Raw genomic sequence first — 20,555 nt, 5'->3', positions numbered from 1 at the left:
AAACATTGGCAAACTATTAATTCAATAAAAGAAATTAGTGTTATAAAGTTATAGTTGGCAAAGGGTTTTGACAGTGGTATCAAAGCAGTTTCCTATCATCCTGTACGGTAGGGAAGTTATTTCATTTTCAGATTTGTTGTTGTTTGCGGAGTGACCAGCACTCTAGCTTTTCCAACTACGGACAGATACCAGAGGTCTTGTAGTTTTGGGAGTTGGCGGAGTAGTGAGGAAGATAGCAAGAAATTAAAAGCCTTGAGGGAGAGTGCGAAGAAACTCAAGCTTCATCAGTAGAGGTTGGCAGAGAGCTTGTCGAATCCTAAGACAGTTGAGAGAGCCACGAGATACATGGTTTCTGCCTTTAGAAGGTCGGCGGGAAGAAGGCTTGAATTTTCCCTAACAGATGTCCATAATGCAGATGGACCTATATTTAGTACGACACTTGCTAGTCCTATCCACAATGTCGATGATGGACTTATTTCAAGGGACATGTGGTTGTGTTAGTAGCAGAGGATAGCAACACTGAGCTTCAGCAGGTTGAGCCTTCTAGAGCTGTTGATGCATTTAGTGTAGAGATAGTTGATACAGTTGTTAAAATTGATACTTCACACTCCCTCAAGGAGGGGATTACAATTGGAGATTTATATGAGTTGTCAGTGTTGCTCCGGTGCAGGAGGCAGTTGCTTCCTCAGGTGGGACCGATGCATGTATGCCATCACCTAGCTTTGATGTTGGTGATTTGGGTAATACAACAGAGTCAGTAGATGTGGGTTCATACTCTAGCATTATTGATTCATAGGTTGACATTGAGTCATTTGTATAGAGTTAATTGTTAGCAGTTGAGGCTTTATTAGGAGATGTGGATGCAGATAGTATGGACACATCTGATAATACATTTGATGATGCTATGAGCTGCTCCGGGTATGATATCCTTGCCAAGTATCAACTGATGATTTCGAGGAGGTTTTGGATGGGTCCCAGGATCAATGTTTATAGGATCTATCTTTTGAGGTGGAAGCTGAGACATGCAGGGTTATTGATATTGTGAGGGCTTCCATTTCTTCAAATGAGGAGTTGATTTAGGTACATAGTAGTTGTATCTTGAATGCAGAGTTGTGCAAGGTTGATAGAACACATGTAGTGAGTGATCCTGTGGTGGGTAGTTTTGATTCAGTTTCCTATCATAGTGTAGTAAGTGAGACAGAGAGCTTGCATAGGAGGCAGGGGTTACAAAGGCATCATGTGACTAGTTAGTTAAAGGTAAGTGAAAGTGACATCTCTTCAGCTTTCGAGCATTATGATGCGATCCGCCAGATGCTGGCTACATCTGGTTGGGCTCTATAATAACCTTGCTTGGCTATAGCTCTAACAAATACTAATATTTTTGAGTTTTGACATTACGTCAAAAAATTTAGCATATAATTGCAATACTACTGAAAAAGCTCCAAGGCTGACTAAATCACGTTCATCAAGATTAGGCAGTTTTTAACAACACTGATGATGATCAAGCTCAAGTCAATGGCAATGATAGATTTGCATTTGATTTACTATGCCATGTAACTTAAAAAAATTAAAACACTTCATACTTATCTCTCAACTCAATTTACATCAGCATTGAATCAAGTTACATCTCAAGATTTCACATACTTTCTTCCAAGCAATGACAATGATAGAAATGGAAGATGCAAACCTTAAGAAATTGATCCACAAGACTCAAATTCCAAAACTACTATACCTCAGCAGTAGGTTGGAAAATAATCAGCTTTAACAATTAATCTTCTCCTTAGCCACAGTAAAACAGTAGGAGAAATGACCAATTGTATACCTCAGCACAATTGCCAATGCAAACTTAAAACAAAATCTTAGATTTGAATCTACAATACTTCAGTTGTAGATCCAATGGAACAACTCAGAATTCAAACCCTTATACTTCAGCAAGGGCACAAAAATTAGAACATAGAAAAAGCCACAAAGGCATCAAAAGCAAATAAAATATCCAAGTATGCTTTCCTCAACAAATGGGCTTGTATTTATAACCTCCCGATTCCCTTTTGTTGCCAAAATGTAACTTCACTCAAGAAGCTTCACCACACAACATTGATTAGAAGCTTCCATTAGATTCTCTCACTTGGCTTGACTAATTAATAAATGACTCTTTCCAGTGACAACTCTGACTCTCAACTTAAGTGAAATTATGAAGTTAAATTATAACTTTATAATAAGCCATTTACTAATTAATAATAATTTGACCACCAAAAATATAATAACTCCCAAAATACTCATCATTTAAATATGCTATCTGAAATAGGAGTCATATCTATTATTTCTCTATGTGACCAAATCCACTTTCCAAAAATAGAAAGGGTCCATCTCGATCAACACCAACTTATCACAAATAGTAAGTACACAAAACTGAGCCCAAATGAAGTCCGATCTAAGCCAAATGAAGACCATTCTGTAGCTTACTGAGATGTGGAGAAGATAAGACCCTCCCAAGCCAAGCCACTGCCATAGAAGACCCTCTATCCACAATAATTAGCCTACGAGGATCACAATAATAGGCTAATCCTTGAAACTCCAAAGCTGCAAAAAATGGGGACATTACATTTTCGTCCCTGGAACTAGTATTTTTGTGATGGTTTTTTCCTTAAGAAAATTGGAATTGAACATAGGTTCTCGAAGCAAAGCAATACCACAACATGCCTAATCTCCACAATAAGCTCTCAACCTCATTTTATAACTTCCTAGAGGGAAAATGGTAATTACAATAATTTTTTTTTATCCTCTACTAACTCCTTTATTCAAATTATAAAACAGTTTGATTATGTGGAAGACTCCTTGTGCCTAAGCATCCCCTAGAGGCACAATAAACAATGTTTAACACAAACAATTTTACTTAGTTGCCTTTTTGATATTTCTTCCTTAGGCAACTTAAATAATAATTGTTTAATAATTTAATAAATTACACAGGTTGCGGAAAGCATCTTAATGAGACAAATATGAAATTCTAGTCATACCAAAATGTCACGAAGGAATTGATGAACCGAAGCAACTTGGTGATTGTCTAAAACTAGCACACTTCTCCATGAATTTTGTAGAGCTTTCATATGGGGTTAAGGAAATGAATCTAGGTAGAGTTTAACTTCTGATTCAATGGTCTGATTTACTGTGAATAAGTACTCTTACACAACCTTCTCTTTAGCAATAGTATAGTGGCTGAAGTATGTAGTGCTTCAAGATTATTCTGATCTATTACTCTTGAGTCCAAACTAAGCAATGCATAATATTGATATTGTTCTTTGTTGTAATGTCCCCTTCTCCGCGCTAGCATTAATGGCGCCTAGTTGGTCTATCTTTCCATCTGGATAGGCTAACGACATGTGTTTTAGGAGGCCAGCCAGTCACAGGAGTTTTGGTTTTAGTTGAGAAGATTTTAGATGGAAAATTCTAAGGTTAAAGTCACTTTATTTTATTGAGTTGAGATATAAAGTACTTTGTTGTTTAAAGTCACTTTATGACAAAATGAATTAAGTGACTAAAAGACGAAATAGTCTTTTATCCCACATTGCTAAGATGCTTGTTTCTCTCCACACTTCGAGGTTATAAAAGAAAGCTATTGCATTGGGATTGTCACCACGAATTGATTTTATTTTACAAAATCCTAAAAGTTGCTTGAATGTGACTGGATATTTCCTAAGGACGAAACCTCTTAAGAAAAATAGTGAGGCTGGACACAAACCTAACACTCACATTTGCACTTTCAAACTGGAGTTTGACTGAATGTATTTGAGGTTGATAGAGAGCTGGAGTTCTCTAGACGACAGTGAGTAATACAGGTCAGTATATGTGGATTACACGCTAGGTCACCATTGAGTAGATATTTACTTAGGACGACAAGTAGGCACGGAGGGCACTCATCTTGTAGTAGAAGATATTGTTACAGAACAGTGCCTTACGTGGATATTATTTCTATCCTGCATTTCTTCCTAGCACAATTTGCAATAACTGGGCATGTGAGAAGCAAAATAGATGATCGACAGTCTAGAACCTCATCACAATGAACGCAACATATGAATACCTTCTCGGTGGTATCGAGTAAGTAAGAGATAACTAGAACAAAATACAAGCACCTGAGGTGGTTGCAAGAACACCTGAGTTTTTTGACAACAGTTCACAGGTAATTCATGCGTTTCTTCACTTCAAACTGTTGACAATCTAAACTATTAGAAGTTGGGTCTTTGGAGTTCATGTTAGGAAGGAGATTGGTGTGTGAAATTAGTCACAAACAATGTTGTTAAATAGTAGTAGGCATCACATGTGATGATGGCAGCAACAGGTTGTCATTCCAATTTATTCTGCAGGAGCATCTCACTTAAGTTTGTATTTCCCTCTCTAAATCGCATTTTATAGTATTCTTCATTTATGTACGTCTCCAAATAATGAAACCTAGTCAATTGGTGTTTAACGTTCAGAGCTAAATTGTTGTTATTTACATGGATTGATAATATACTTGTGATATTGTGCCATTGTTGATGTCTAACCTGAAGTCAACCATTTTCATTGATAATACAATTTATTCTCTGGTTCACAAATTAAGCAATCAGTAAAACAATATTAAATAGTTCATTGCTTAAGTTTCTTTGGTTGCACACCTACTATTTGAGGAAAAGTCAGTAGTTTCGATTCGAGTTGTAACTGTCAAACAGAAAAGGGATATTACAGCAGTATCATAGATTATTACCAGGGTTTCATGCCGTTAGTTTGACAAAATACCTTAAGTCTAAACAGGGATTCTGTATCAGAATTAGCAGAGTTCATTACATTTGTTTATTGCAGCTATATAATATGTAGATTGCTAGTAATAATATGTGTGTATTGATATGTTTCTAGCGATCCATAAAACTCAATATATATACATGTTTAATGGGCAGTCTCATGTAGAGACATGACTCTACGTGTCCCTTGGACACGTAGAGCCATGTCTTTACATGAGGCGTCCCTTTTGAAAACATAATTACAAAGTTGTTATCATAATCATGATTTTTGATGGCATACAGAATGAGCTCGATTTCCGTTGCCCATGATAGCAATATATTCACAAGTATCTTACAGATCGTACATGATCTTTAGTCATGATTATGTGGAGATCGAATGTGACAGTTACATAATTTGATCGCCTTGCATCTTGGGTCAAACACTACCAAGATCAGATTGAACCATTTGAATAATAATCTGATACTGATATATATATTCTGAGCACTAACCAGTCAAAATATCCAACTGATGCTATACATTCAATACTCCCTCTTAGCGAGGGAGGATATGATTATCTCACAAGATGGTGGTCTTAGAGTCTTATTAATCTTATCAATAAGATGCTTATCAACACAGACATCCTAGAAGGATGTTAGTCATCTAATGTCCGACACATTCCAGGACAATACTAAGTATAGTCTATCAGACAACAACTTTGATAGAATCATTATCTCTAGTCCATGTCAAGACTAATGTAGACTATCATGATTTTATTGTCATAGTTTCTGGCATAGTCCAAAATCAATAATATGACAAAAATCAACACACATGATATCATGACCTCCAGCTCATTCTGGGAAAAAATAAATTAAGTCAATCATGATATCATTGTTATCACACAATACGACACATTCCGGGAGAACAATTTAATGAATTCTATAATAACAGGTCAATCTATTGTTGAGGTCGTCACCTTACAAGAGAGACCTAAAATCTCATAAAATGAAAGATCGTCATTTTTTCACAAAGACACACGTGCGCAATAGTAACCCTAAATTCAAGACAACATATATGAGATGACTTTCTTTCATTTTATGAGATTTTAGGTCTCTCTCTGCCTCTCTCTCTCTCTCTCTCTATATATATATATATATATATATATATATAAATTTCACAAAATAAACTGAGATTGTTTGTCTCAAGAGTTTACAATAACAATCACAATGTTACCATACTAAGTTTTCCTCTAAAGTAATTTACTTTCACCTTAGCAAGTGGTTTGGTAAATATGTCGACAGATTGTTCTTCAGTGCTAATGTATTCCAACTTGATAACAACTCTATTTACTATATCTTTGATGTAGTGAAACATGTATCTCTATAATTTTGGATGTGTTGTGGACAATTGGATTCACTGAGAGTTTGATGCAACTTTGATTATCACAATGAATGATTGTAGGTTTTAGAGGCTTTCCAAATAGCCCACTTGGTAACTTCCTTAACCACACTGCTTCTCAAGCTGCCATGGATGCGGCTAGTACTCTGCTTCAGTGGAACTTGGAGAAACAAATGATTTCTTCTTGCTAAACCGGGATATCATTGCAAAAGCAAGGCTAAAACAACATCCTGTAGTGCTCTTCTGATCAGTTGAACATCCGACCCAATCAAAATCTGAATATCCATGAAGTTGTAACTCAACTCTTTCATATTTAAGCTCAAGTCCAATAGTGCCTTATAAGTACCTCAAGATGTGTTTTGCTGCCATGAGGTGAATCTTCTTAGGTTCACACATGAACTGACTTAGTGCATTTGTGGCATAACAAGTATTTGGATGAGTGTTCACTAAGTACATTAATGATCTGATTATTTGTCTATAATATGTAGGATCAATTGCCTCAAACTTGTGTGCTTCAGTTTTGAGTTTATGGAGATTTGTCTCCATAGGTATGGATAGTGGTTTGTAGTCCATCATGGCAAATCTATTCAATATGTTAGTGGTATATTTCCCTTGATTTAGGAAAATGTATTCTCTCTTTTGTCTTACTTCTAATCCCAAGAAGTAGTGTAGAAGCCCTACATCTTTCATTTTGAATTCAGCTATGAGGTCTTGCGTACATTTGATAATGAGATGGTCTTCACCTGTAATTAGAAGATCATCAACATAGAGAACTACTACTAACATATCTCCCTTTGATGTTTGAAGTATATATTGGGGTTTGCTTCATTTCTTGAGTACCCTAGTTTGGTAAGGTAGCTATCTATTCTTTCATACCAGGCCTTGGGTGCTTTTTTAAGACCGTAAATGACTTTCTTTAGTTTGCATACATGTGACTCTTTCTTGTGGATAACAAACCCTTTTGGCTGTTCCAAGTATACTTCTTCATTAATAACTCCATTCAGGAATGTTGTCTTTACATCCATCTGATGTTCCTTCCAACCTTTGGATGCAACTATTTCAAGTACAATTCTAACAAATGTGTACCGGGCAACTGGAGCAAAAGTTTCATCATAGTCGATCCCTTCCTTTTGTGAGAATCCTTTGGCCACAAATCTGGCTTTGTGTTTCTCAATACTGCCATCAGGTGCTTGCTTGATTTTGAATAACCATCTTGAGGTGACAATAGATTTTTCTTTGGGTCTTGGCACAATATCCCAAACATTGTTTTTTATAATAGATTGATATTCCTTAATCATGACATCTTTCTAGGCTCGAGTTTTTAGAGCTTCTTCAACATCAGAAGGTTCTGACTTAGTGGATTCATTTATGTGAGTAACATAACATGAATGATTTCTTGTCCTCTTGGTTTCTCTAATTACTTCATCAGGTACCACATTGTTTTCTTCAAACAATTGTCTTGCCCATAAGAGTCTTTTCTTGTTAAGTGGAATTGAATTTTCTTCAGGATTAGATGTAGTGGGTCCATTATCTTCTATGACACTTTCCCTCGCAATCATAGAACTTTCGTCATTTTCAAGAATGGAATCATCATTAAGTTGTTCTATATCTTTAGAAGTTTTGAATGCAGTATCTACTCATTTCAATTGTTCTTGATCCTGACACATATACTCTATAGGCTTTAGAAGAATCACTACAGCCAACGAACATGCTTTTCTTCCTTGATGGCTCTAGTTTAATTCTTTTCTCCTTAAGAATGTTGATATATACTGGGCAACTAAATATTCAAAGATGACTTAGGTCAGGTTTGTTTCCTGAGAAAACTTCTTCAGGAGTTATATTTTCTAGAATTGCATGAGGACGTTTGTTTTGAATATATACAGCAGTATTAGATGCTTTAGCCCAAAGTGATGTATGTGGATTTTGATCGTGCATCATTGGTTTAGTTGCTTCAAATGATTGTTCTATTTTTTCTTTTTGCTACTCCATTCTATTGAGGGTTATATGGTACTATATACTGCCTCCTAATCCCAACAGATATAAATAAATCTTTGAAGTTGTCGGAGATATATTCTTCTTCATTATCAGATCTTAAAATTTTGAACTTCTTCCCAGTTTGGTTTTCAACTAAAGCTTTGCATTCTTTAAATTTGAGTGGGACCTAATATGAATCTTTTAATTTAAGAAAATATATCTAGGTTTTATTAGAATAGTCATCTACAAAGATGATGTAGTATGAAAATCCTCCTAATGGAGGTACTAACATGGGTCCACATAGGTTAGTATGAATGAGTTCAAGAATGCTCTTAGATTTATGTCACTAGAAAAGAAAGGAGTTTTAGGGTTCTTTCCTAATGCACATCCCTTGCATATTCCTTCATGTTTAGGTTTAAAGTTGGGTAGACCTTTTACAATTTTCTCTATCGAAGGTAATGCTCTAAAGTTTAAATGTCGTAGTCTCCCATGCCAAATTTCATTTGTCTTTCTAGTTTCTTGATTCAGTGCTAGATTTGTGGAATTACAAAGTTTGTATAAACTTCCTTCTCTAACTCCAATAGAAATAACATTTTTTAATGTTTGAATTCTTTGTCCAGCACAACACTTTGTTTTCTTGAAAAACAATTCGATATCCTTGATCTGCTAGACCGGATATAGAGATAATGTTTCTTTTGATTCCAGGAACAAATAGGACATCTTTTAGGTGCAAGTTAACTTTGGTAATTAGTTGTAATGAACAGGTCCCGATTCCTTTCACAGGGTAAGTGGAGTTGTCGCTTATTGTCTCTTCTTTAGTTGAATATTCTTCAAGAGTCTCAAATTTATGTCTAAATCCGGTTATATGTGTGGAAGCTCCACTATCAAGTATCTAGGTGTTTTTATTGGAGTTTATTTCACTAGATAGGGCAAGGAAGAATGATGAGTATTTTTCATTCTTGTCTTCTACTTCCTTGACTTTGGCCATGTTGACAGGATTTTTCTTCCTTTTTGGACAATGCATGTATGTCCAAATTTGTCACATAACATTGAACTTTGTTTGCTTCCCTCTCTTCCTTTTGAACTTTCCCTTTTTATTGCTTGAATTTATATGCAATGCTTGAATTTCTTCCTCTTTGTTAGAGATGATAGCTCTTGAGATTAATCGAGCCTCGTCTTGGGTACATACATTTTTGGGTTGATCAAATTTGGCTATAGATGGATGACTGATGCATTGAATAAATGAGTCCCATGATATTGGTAATCCTCTAAGAGCTATTAGAGATAATTCGACATCTTCAATGTTGTTTCCAATGGTAGAGAGTTGATCTCTTAATTTATAGATTTTGGAGAAGTAGGAGGTGATTGTATCTCCTTTGTCCACCTTGATGTTTAGGAGTTGTTTTAATGTAAGCAATCTGCTTGCATTTTTTATCTCAAATGTGTCTTGAATAGTTTTGAACACATCATAAGTGGTTGTAAGTTTTGCTATTGATGGAAGAATATGATCTTTAACTCCATCGATGATAATTTTCTTGGCCTTATTATTCCATCTTTTCCAAGTTATGAATTCTGATTCTTCTTTAGGTAATTCCTTGTTTTCCTCTATAAATGACTCCAATTCAAGTTCTCGAAGTATTGCTGTGATTTGAATTTTCCATGAAACGAAGTTAGAGGCACCTTCCAGTCTATCATCAACTCTTATATTGTTTATCATGGTTGTTATAGAAAAGAAATATTTCAGTGATATTGAATTAACAATAGTTGAATAAAGTTTGTTCTACCAGCCAAGCTCTGATACCATGTTAAGGAAATGAATCTAGGTAGAGTTCAACTTCTGATTCAATGGTCTGATTTACTGTGAATAAGTACTCTTACAAAACCTTCTATTCAGCAATAGTATAGTGGCTGAAGTATGTAGTAATTCAAGATTATTCTGATCTATCACTCTTGTGTTCAAACTAAGTAATGGATAATACTGATATTGTTCTTTGTTAATTGCAGGTATATAATATGCAGATCTCTAGTAATAATATGTGTGTATTGATATGTTTCTAGCGATCCACATAACTCAATATATATACATGTTGAATGGGCAGTCTCATGTAGAGACATGATTCTACATGTCCCTTGGACACATACAGCCATGTCTTTACATGAGGCGTTCCTTTCCAAAACATAATTAACAAAGTTGTTATCATAATCATGATTGCTGATGGCATGCAGAATGAGCTCGATTTCCATTGCCCATGATAGCAATCTGTTCACAAGGATATTTACAGATCGTACACAATCTTTAGTCATGATTACGTGCAGATAGGGACATGTAGAGCCATGTCTTTACATGAGGTGTCCCTTTCCAAAACATAATTAACAAAGTTGTTATCATAATCATGATTGCTGATGGCATGCAGAATGAGCCTGATCTCCATTGCGCACGATAGCAATATATTCACAAGGATATTTACAAATGGTACACAATCTTTAGTCATGATTAGATGCAGATCGAATGTGACAGTTGCACAATTTGATCGCCTTTAATCTTGGGTCGAACACTACCAAGATCAGATTGAACCATTTGAATAATCATCTGATACTGATATGCAAACACGCACACACACACACACACACATATTTCTGAGCACCAACCAGTCAAAATATCCAACTGATGCTATTCATTCAACATATGGTTGGGATTGCAACATAAGGTTTACCAAGACCATTTAAGCACATTGCTAAGAACCAACCCATTGGTGGACTTGTTGGAAAAATGGCCAATGCTCCCCTCAGGATTCGTGACTAGGGACTAACCGCTTCCTATGGATTGCATAAGTCTAGTGGTTGTATTAGGCATTGATATGTTGATCTTTTGGTGCAATAGAAACAACATTTGTCAAAAGTGGTATTAGAGCTTGTTCATAGGTTCAAATTCCCTCAGGGAACACAAAGCGGGGGATTGTTGGAAAGTTGTCTAGTGCTCCCCTCGAGATTTGTGTTAAGGGGCTAATCACCTCTTGTGGATTTTATAAATCTATTGGTTGTCTCAGACATTGACAGGTTGATCTTTTGGTGCAACAACAACCACACTTGTAATAAGAATCCAATCTTGTGCTCTTCAGTAAGTTCGGAGTTCTTCCTTGCTCACCACATCCTATGGGAAAACTTAGAAAATATGCTAATCTTTTGTAAACTTATCATGCTTAAAAAGGGGACAATAGATACCCTAAAATTAGAGATTCTATTATTAAACAAAGTTGGAGCATAAAGATATGAAAATACATATTGGTTTTGAATTAATGGCTCATCATTTTTCTCATGGTTTCTTCTCTTTCTTTCCCTGGTTTACGATGCTTTCATTCTATTTAGTTCTTTCAACTTTACATATTGTAGTTCTGTTTATTTGTACTGTTGGCACTGACTTTTACGTGACTCTTTCTTGTATCTATGTTTTCAACTTCAATTTTGTGATATTTCCCATTTCTATTTAGAAAGTCTAATTTGTTGGTGTTGTAGATTGGTGATTTTTGGTTTCCTTCATTGCATGGAGAAAAAATATTCTTATATATTTTCCTCTGCATTATGCTCTGCAAAAATTTCCTTATTTTTCTCATATGCATTCATGTTGGAAGTGATTCCTAATAAGTTTTCTTCTGTAGGTAACAGATATTGTTTCAGGTGTTCTTCGGTGGAAGCGTTATCTAGATTATCTGATATTTTCGTTGTACAGGGGGACAAAGGGAGCTAATGACATAGAACCTCTTCTTCAGCAGGTATAAAAGTGAAAGTGACATGCCCACCTCCATGTAAAATTTCCATTTAAATTTTAATGTTAAAATCTCAAAGAAAATGTGTAATGTTCCCTTCCTCTGGACTGAATATTTAATGCTCAAAACCTCTGGTTGCTTCCATACTCTATTCTTTAGGTGTTGTTCTGTCTTAATTTAATTCTGACTTCAAATATTATGTATGTTCTCTTTGTATACTTCTCTATTACTGGTCTGCAACTCTATTAGTTCTTACAACCTTTGACCGTGATTGTATCACAGAGATGTACATCTCAGAATTTCCTGTACTTCCAATATTTATTGCTCAATAATCCTTATGGTTGCATATCTATTAAATTCCGTTTGCCTTGCTTCCTATGATCTTTTTCTTACCTGCAGATGAAATATTTTGTCAATGTATCTCCCCTATTCTGGTCTATATATCTTTGCTGTTCTGTGATTGAATATATATATTCTCTCTCTATGAATTTATATAATCTGTGGACAATATTTATTATATTAATCACCGTGTATTCCATAATCAACTATTCTTCACTTCCAAACTGTCTGTGGTCTTTCCCAGATCTGACTAACTATTTGATAAGAGTTCTTATGATTTATTTCTTTTTCTATTTAATTTCCTCCCGTAGCATGACTTCCTCCCAGTGAGCTGTTTGAAAACTTATTTTCATATTATGTCTATGACCTTAGTTTGTAGCGCTTGATATATATTCTCTGCTAATGTATATTTTTGATGTTTTTACTTGTTCGTGGGTCCTTCCCATATTCTGATGACCTGATAATCTTTTTTTCCCCTCTCTAATACTCTCCCTATTAATTGATTCTGCTCTGCAATAGATGTCCTTCCGTTAAGATGTCTCTTAGATTGCACCCATTCATTGACTTTAATAATCATCTTCCCCCTAATCACTAATAAATGCATTAGTAATTTAGGTGTGTCTTTCATCGATTAGATTAAGATATAATTTATCTAATCGAGGTAGTTGCTGGTAGGTTTAATCACTTATTGTGTTCTCGCTGAGCAATAAAATTGCTATGTCCAATCCTCCCTACGCGATCTATCATCTTTGATGGGTGTTAAATTTATAATTTATAATTTTATCTTATTTAATATTCATTTACAATATGTTATGTTTGTTTATTAATAATATAATATAATATTATATTATTAATATCTTATAGCATTTGAAAGCTATATTAAGCTAGTTGTAATGAATATTACAATCTATTATAATTTATTTGATTATTAATTTTAATATATATAGTATTAAATTTTACTCTAGAAAGGGAGCATCCCAAAATAAGGCTTTCCTGTTCTTTAGCCTTAGAGTGCTATAGTGGCATGAATGGGGCATTGAAGAGGAGAAAGTGAGTGAATAGATGATATCTGTGTGTCTTGTGAAGAGGCATATCAAGTTTTTGAGTCTGCACTTTACATTGACCTATGTAAGTGCCTCTTGTACAAGGATGTTGTATTGCAGAATTTGCATTGAAGTTTGAAATATAGCATATTTTTTAGTATATAATTGCTCTTTACCTGTATATTTAATTAATAAGCTATTTTCTTTCCTTTTTTAGATACTGCGAATCGGTGCCTATGAAATTGTTAAGCTAGGCATGCCACCATATGCTGTAGTCAATGAGGTATGTTTACTGTTATATTGATTTGTGCAGTTCTAGTTGAAAGCTTTTTTCCACGACTCTTCATACCATAGCAAATTTTCAGCATTGTTTCCGTAGAATACACTTCAGAAGTAAAGGTGACACAATAAAAACCTTTACTACATATTAGAACACTTTAGCAGTACACAGTTTTTCTGATCCTGAATTTATTTTCTTTTTGAAAATCTAAATTTGTTTATTTTGTTATAATTTTGTCCTTTGGCCAGAAAATTCCCATCACCAAGTAGTGATTAAGCTTAAGTGCACCCAAGTTTTTCAAGGATGGGTTAGTTAGTGATGTAATTTTGTATCTGAATTCCAACCTAGTAATAGAGTTGTTCTAGATAATGGTTGTCATAAAAAAATAAAATGCAAATGCTCACACATTTTAAATCAATTTGTAATGTATAATGATAAATTTATTAATGTCCAACGAGTGATCACAAATGAGCCAAAGGGAGTGAGGGAACAATAGGTGAAAACCTAAACCGTAGGGGCACCGAATGGTGACCAAAGACCAACAAGAAAAGAGAGAAGGGAGGAGCCAAGAACAAGGAGCAAACATGGACCCCGACAGACAAGGGGGATGGAAGGGGCAAGATAGTAACCCCACCACACCAATCAAAGCTAAGGAGTTGAGGAGACCGAGAAAAACCCCCAAACAAAGGGATAGCCCATAGAAGCGGTAGTGGAGTGATGCCGACAGTGCTTCCGTTTTTGCCTCTGGAGGTGCATCAAACCAAAAGAGGTGGTATAACTAAAAATGGATCTAAGAGAGTAGGTTCTTTGGGGTCTCACAAATCTAGGCGAAGAAACAGGATCCAAGTGTCTTTTGGTGCCATGACCCATCTCCGAGAAGAAGGTAATGAGTTGATTCGAAAGAAGGTGCTGGGAGCACTAGAGAGAGTGGTCCCGCAAGTGGGCAGCCTCCTAGAGAAAGAGGGCCACACATTGCTGATCATTGTATCTGAAGATGGATGATATGTGACGACTTTCTAAAGAGTTAGTAGAAACTACCTCTATTCTCATAATAAATAGGACAACGAAAGATAAAGTGTGCCATGGACTCCACCTCAAGAAGAGAACACAACTAACAAATCCCAACAGCTCTTTCAAGCTTGTGGCCAGTCTCCACATGGAGCTAATGAGAGCCAATTGTGGAAAGCCCAAGAGGAATCACGAGGGAGTACTACTAGTGACGAGAAGTGTAGGAAGGACAAACAATGATACCATATTGAATCTCAAAAAAATGTGTAGCATAGAATGGCATCTTCGGCCAAAACCCCCCATCGGGATTGACCCAAGTGGTTTGAATGTACTACTTGTAAATATCATCCCTGATTCATTTGTTCAAGTCCTTGGAGGGGAGAAGGTGGGGAGGGGCATCCAAAGAGTATTGGAATGGGGGAAGATGGTCAATCGAGATCCTAATAGTATTCATAAGGGATGTGGCCCCAACAAACCACCTACGAGACTACCTTGAGGGAGCAACAACCAGTGGCTTTGAAGAATAGTAGGCAAGGTAGGGGTATCTTCGAGAGTACGAAGGTGGTTAGCAAAAGTTTTGAATCAGAGAATCAAAGACGAGTCAAACCTAAACCAATCTCTATCACATTGATCTCCATAAGGCCAAGGTAATCACCCAAGAAAGTGCTAGCAGCTATTGAAGGATCCAATGACAGCTGTGGAAGCCCGCAAACTTGCATATTAAGTACTTTAAATCTACATGCTCTTTCTTCATTAAGTTTGGACTGCACTAGTGCCTCCACACCAACAACAATAGAAGAAGAAGAGCCACTATCACTATTGCAAATTGCATACTTTATAAGGTTATATCAGAGATAACATACTTTGAACATCACATCATCAATAATATATATTATAAAGCAACAGTAGAGATGACCTGTAGGGATGTGCATGTTTCACAGCAACAGATAACAGAGACAACCACAACATCACTGCTCATCCTCTCAAACTTGCCTTCATTTTTGACTTGATTTGGTTTCTTCATTAGCTTCGTGGTTTTATGGAGACATGTGGTGACCGGCATAGATACTCTCATCTGGCATACTGTTCTTCGGTGGATATTGCAAGATCTGACACTTCTGCTAGGTCTTGATACTGGTACACTTCGGCCACCTCTTTGTTGGGTTCGATTGGGATTGACATTGATTGTCTTCCTCCATATCAGTTTTTGTTGGATGCTCCTGCTCATCTTCTCCTCTCATGTCAGGAGTTGAATGAGCATGTTTGACAGGATATCTATAGACAGTACATTGCCACTACTTGGTGCAATCCCCCGGGGGGTTTACGGCTTAAGATGGCCTTCTATGCTGAGCATTTTCTTGAGATTGAGGATGGCATTGTTGTTCACCCTGCTTATCTCTATTGGCGTTGGAATCATGCCTTACGGTTTTCTCTTGGCTCTTTTAGAGTTGGCTCGCATCACCTCAGGGTCCAGACTCACCACCATATGGATCGGGCTGATGGGTTATGTCAGTTATGTACTTTGGCGGAAGTTGAGACTGAGATTCACTTCATATTTCGTTGTCCTCGTTACTATGAGATCAAAGGGAGATTTTACTGCCTTTTCAAAGAGTGCTCTTCTCTTTTGATGTTCTTCAACTATATTGATCAGCGGTGTCTTGCACTTTTTCTTTAGGAGGCCACCCATCTTCGAGAGATTACCCTGTAGTCTTTTATTCCTCAGGAGCGTACTTCTGATCAGCTCATTACTGCCTTTTTCTTTCCCTTGACTCCTCCATGAGGTTTGAAAGGGCCTTCCACGACTTCTCATTCCAGATCAGTCAGACATTGTACCAGTCTCTCCAAGTAGCGACAGTCTTATAGTGGTTCCTGACGGCATTCTAAGGCTATGGATTGTTCACGAGCGTACCTCTCTATTACTGATTTTTTTGTGGCAAGGAAGGACCCTTAGTCCTTACCTTGTCTTCTTTTTCGTTTGTCTCTTGCTTTGGTTTCTTCTCAGTCACCATTTGGTGCTTTTGCTTTGGCTGGCTCTTCTGTTTGTATGCTTAGTCCCATAAACCGTTTTTGGTTTTTCGTGGACATTAATATTATCTTATCTTATCTTATCTAAAGACTTTGATTGTAATATTATTTCATTTTGGAATATACTTGTAAATACATATATCATTTCATCCGCATACATTTCCATTACACCATTGCACTTAGTCATACATTTGAATTGCATTATTAATTGTTTAGGTGAAAAATGGAGGCCAATAAATTTAATGATATAAACTAGATGAGATAAATTCATTAAAAACATGCTCACATTAAGCCATTCAATACAAGAGAAAAAGGGGCTTCCAAACATAACTCTCAATATAACCCAAGTTAGATTAGCAAAACCCAAGTAGGATGAATGGACACCAATTCTAAACTCAAATTATATTAAGGAAATACAAAAGCAAGTCCTCTTTCATGGAATGATAATTGATATTAAGATGTGCAATGCGAATGTGAATTTGAACTAATTGATTTAATGACAAGAGTAAGATAGATCTAGGCACTAAATGTATGCACTCAGCCCAATTAAAATATGGAAATAGGTCTATGCTTAGAGACAAAAGAAAGGATGAAGAACCTAACTCCTTGAAGTTTGTGGATTTGAAACTATAATTGTAATTCCAATTGCTGATATGCATTTAGGACATAATACTCAAAAAAATGTATATTTCCCAGATCTCCAGGAACACATCAACCTTGAGGAAAAGTGTCTGAACACTTTACGAGATGATGAACATGTTCCTAGGGCTCTATAGCAAAATCGACCTAGGTTTTCTAGAAAGCTCTTGACGAATAGTTTTCGGATTTGTAGTCACTATTCGGATATCTTGCTCTTGTGCACAAGAAAAAATGGTTGTGTTTGTTGGGGAGGGCTTGCCTTGGTCAAGCACTAGATTGAAAAATCAACCTTGAAATGAAATGAAATGTAAAACGTGAAAATAAGCAAGAAAAATGTAAATATTCACCTCGCTTGATGAAAACCCTGTCAATAAGGATTTTTCTATGGTTGTATATTATAGATGTTGAATTTGCAATGAAGGATGTAGGAAATCTCCAAAAATGCAATGGGTCTACAAAAACAACATCATGGAGCCATGGATGTAAATGTGCATCAAAGAAGAAGAATATGAATACCACAATGTGTATTTCCTCCCTTGATGGCCAATGAAACACTAGATCTTGAAGAGGAAATGCTCACAAATGATCCTCGAATGCTTGATGAATGGTTTATGCCTTAGGATATCTGCTAGCTTTAGTGTTTGAAGTTGCTTGAGAGCTCGTGCGTTTGTATGTTCATGATGTGAAAATGAGCTGCATAGGCTTCCTTTTATAATAGTTTTTGGGCGTGAAAACAAACCAAGCCGTCGGGGTCACCCCATTTTTTCAAATTTGGAATCTTGAGACAAAACTGGCCTTGTTACCCAAAGTGCCCAAGGAATAGATCAACTTGGGTTGAGCTATTCTAGGGTTATCCCAAAAAGGGGTAACTTTGAGTTCTCAGAAACTGCATAGATGAAAATGGAAGAAGCGGAACTAAATAGGATAAAGAGTTGATTGACTAAAAATCCATCCATGGACCATAAGGTCACTAAAGGGTATGAGCTAGAAGGTCTAAAATCACAGGTGCTTCCATTTTAAGGTGATACATCAACATTACATTGTAATTGCATTAATACTTTACATTTATTGCATTTAAAACATTTTGTTGCTTGTCATTACATTGTTCATATTAGAGCACTTGAAGCTAGCAAACTATTGTGCAAATTCGTGTAGTGTCCTACTTCTACCAAAAGGGGACATTGCACTTGACTTTGTAACTTTAGGCGGGTAGTACTAATAATTTGTTCTGTGGGAAAAATGGAACGAGTGAGGAGAAGAAGAAAAAGATCATAAACAAATATTTGATACAAAATTTTGAAGACTTCTATGTAGATGGAATTTAAGACAGGAAAATTTGATCTTATTTGTGAGAGATATTAGGGTATGAACTTTAAAGAGCTTCAATTCACTCTATTGGAAGCAAATCCTAAGAAGGAACTCACAAATAGAAATGATCTTTTGTCACGCCCCTTGTTATAAGGTCTTGCGTCAGCTAGTTAACCTTGCAAGGGGGTGCATTTTAAGGTAGCACACTTGTGCACTATCTCTCATAGCTTATGCCTCTTTCATTTTTTTCATTTGGAGCACTTACTTTAGCCGATTAACTTGTAATGTCCCAAGTTATATCATGCCAAAATTTTCCTTCTAACACAAGGTGAATTGGTCAATTTTTTTTTTTTTGAGGTTAAAATAATTAATAATGAAAATTTATTGTGATGCTATAGGCAGTCAAGCTTCAAGATAAAATATACAATAATGCAACGATAGAATTGAGTAGACAAAATCTTTGATCTTTCATTCCATATAAGGAATACATGTTTTTGAGAATAGTGCAGTCATACAAATATCAGAGAACTCAAAACTTCATGTTTCTAAATGCTTTTGGACTGTTCTTTCCATGAACAATCTAAAAATCCTTGCGTTGGCATGATCATACTGGTTCCTATTGGGAAAACATCATTCCTTTATTCCACCTGAACAATCACTATGAATCTTTGAATTATGCAAATCATGTTATTCATCTCAAACTCTTGAAAGTTCTCTTTCCTCCAAAATGAATATAATTGGATGGAGATAAGAGTTATTGTTATGGGTTGCAATATCCAGAATGGATATTTTACCCAATCTTTCTTATCAACAGTTTTCAAAAAACACAATATATGTTTTGCAAATAAACCCACAAATATAACAAACAAATGAACCAGAAGATGCTCATTAAAATACTTAGTTTAATACGACTTCAGATTTTTATTGTATTATAAACCAGCAATAGAACAACATGCATAAAATCTAATCTTAAAATGTAATGGCCATTTGCCAATAGGCCACTAATAACTACTAATACCAAACTGTGAAATTTTGTCAAACATTTAACATGCAAACTAAATACACTGCTGAAAGTAAAATGCTGAATAAAGGAATTTGTTGTGCAACAAATCTACTCAAATAGCTGATGCAAAATAGTGCCAATATATTCATTCAATGATAACCAAATGCTTTTACATATGATATGCGATTTTCAATTCAAGGCATTACAACATGGCACATTACAAACAAACCCTTACTAGCTGAATGTAACTAAGAATTTCTTTCAACTGCAAACTGAAATGAAAGAACTTGGATTGAGCAAATGTTGGAAATTGAATGCTGAACACGAAATGATGAAAATGCAACTCCAACCTGCCCTTAGACTTGTTGATCGTACGGCCTATAGGTACAACCATACATGTACAGACTAGTACGACACCTGACAAAAATAAATATTGGGCTGAAAGGTGCCGAAAATGGTATAGAAATAATCGCTAGGCTCCAAGGAAAATTCTTCTAGAAAATAAAAATCAAACTCCTAGCCAACAGTGAGATATGAGCAAAAATGTATGTTTAGGCTGAAAATTAAATCCTGTTGGAAATGTCTAAATACCAAATCAGCCCAACTTGAAGTAGCTGAATACCACTTCCAAAGTGCAACCCTTCAAAGGATATTTCACCTCCTTAGTTATGCAAATCTTTAGGAGACTCCGTTCCTAATGATCAAATGACAATCTGCAGACCAAGATGGCGCCACAGATGCTCAAAGAGAAAAGTAGTGTAAACTCAAGTCATGGGATGTCCAAATGAGAGGCCAAACACTCTATTTATGCACTTTCCTAAGAAGCCACTAAGAACTTCTAGAAGTATCCATAAAATATTCTTATGAAATCCCTTTGTCATGCACTTCATATAAAAAGTAACTTTATAAAATAAAAAGTGCAACTCAACTCAAAATTATAATATTTTGGCCCCACATAACACATAAAATAAAAAAATGATAATCCCCATCTCTCCAAGAGCAAATAAGACCATCCAATCACCAAA

General features: G+C 35.8%; 1 protein-coding gene across 1 annotated transcript in view; it reads left to right on the top strand.

The window, feature by feature from the left end:
• The window catches only part of LOC149568044 (NOL1/NOP2/sun family protein / antitermination NusB domain-containing protein), a 242,001-nt gene that overhangs the window by 39,985 nt on the left and 181,461 nt on the right, over positions 1-20,555 (top strand). The window contains exons 3-4 of the mRNA XM_089821052.1: positions 11,778-11,891; positions 13,485-13,550. Coding sequence (XP_089677178.1) covers positions 11,778-11,891; positions 13,485-13,550 — 180 coding nt within the window. The remainder of the gene's footprint in view (positions 1-11,777; positions 11,892-13,484; positions 13,551-20,555) is intronic.

Source organism: Cupressus sempervirens, chromosome 3, assembly GCF_028749045.1.
Source record: "Cupressus sempervirens isolate cs-2001-9-10 chromosome 3, ASM2874904v1, whole genome shotgun sequence".
Lineage (NCBI taxonomy): Eukaryota > Viridiplantae > Streptophyta > Pinopsida > Cupressales > Cupressaceae > Cupressus > Cupressus sempervirens.
The sequence above is the reverse complement of the archived record's forward strand: the minus strand, read 5'-3'. Positions and strand labels throughout refer to the sequence as shown.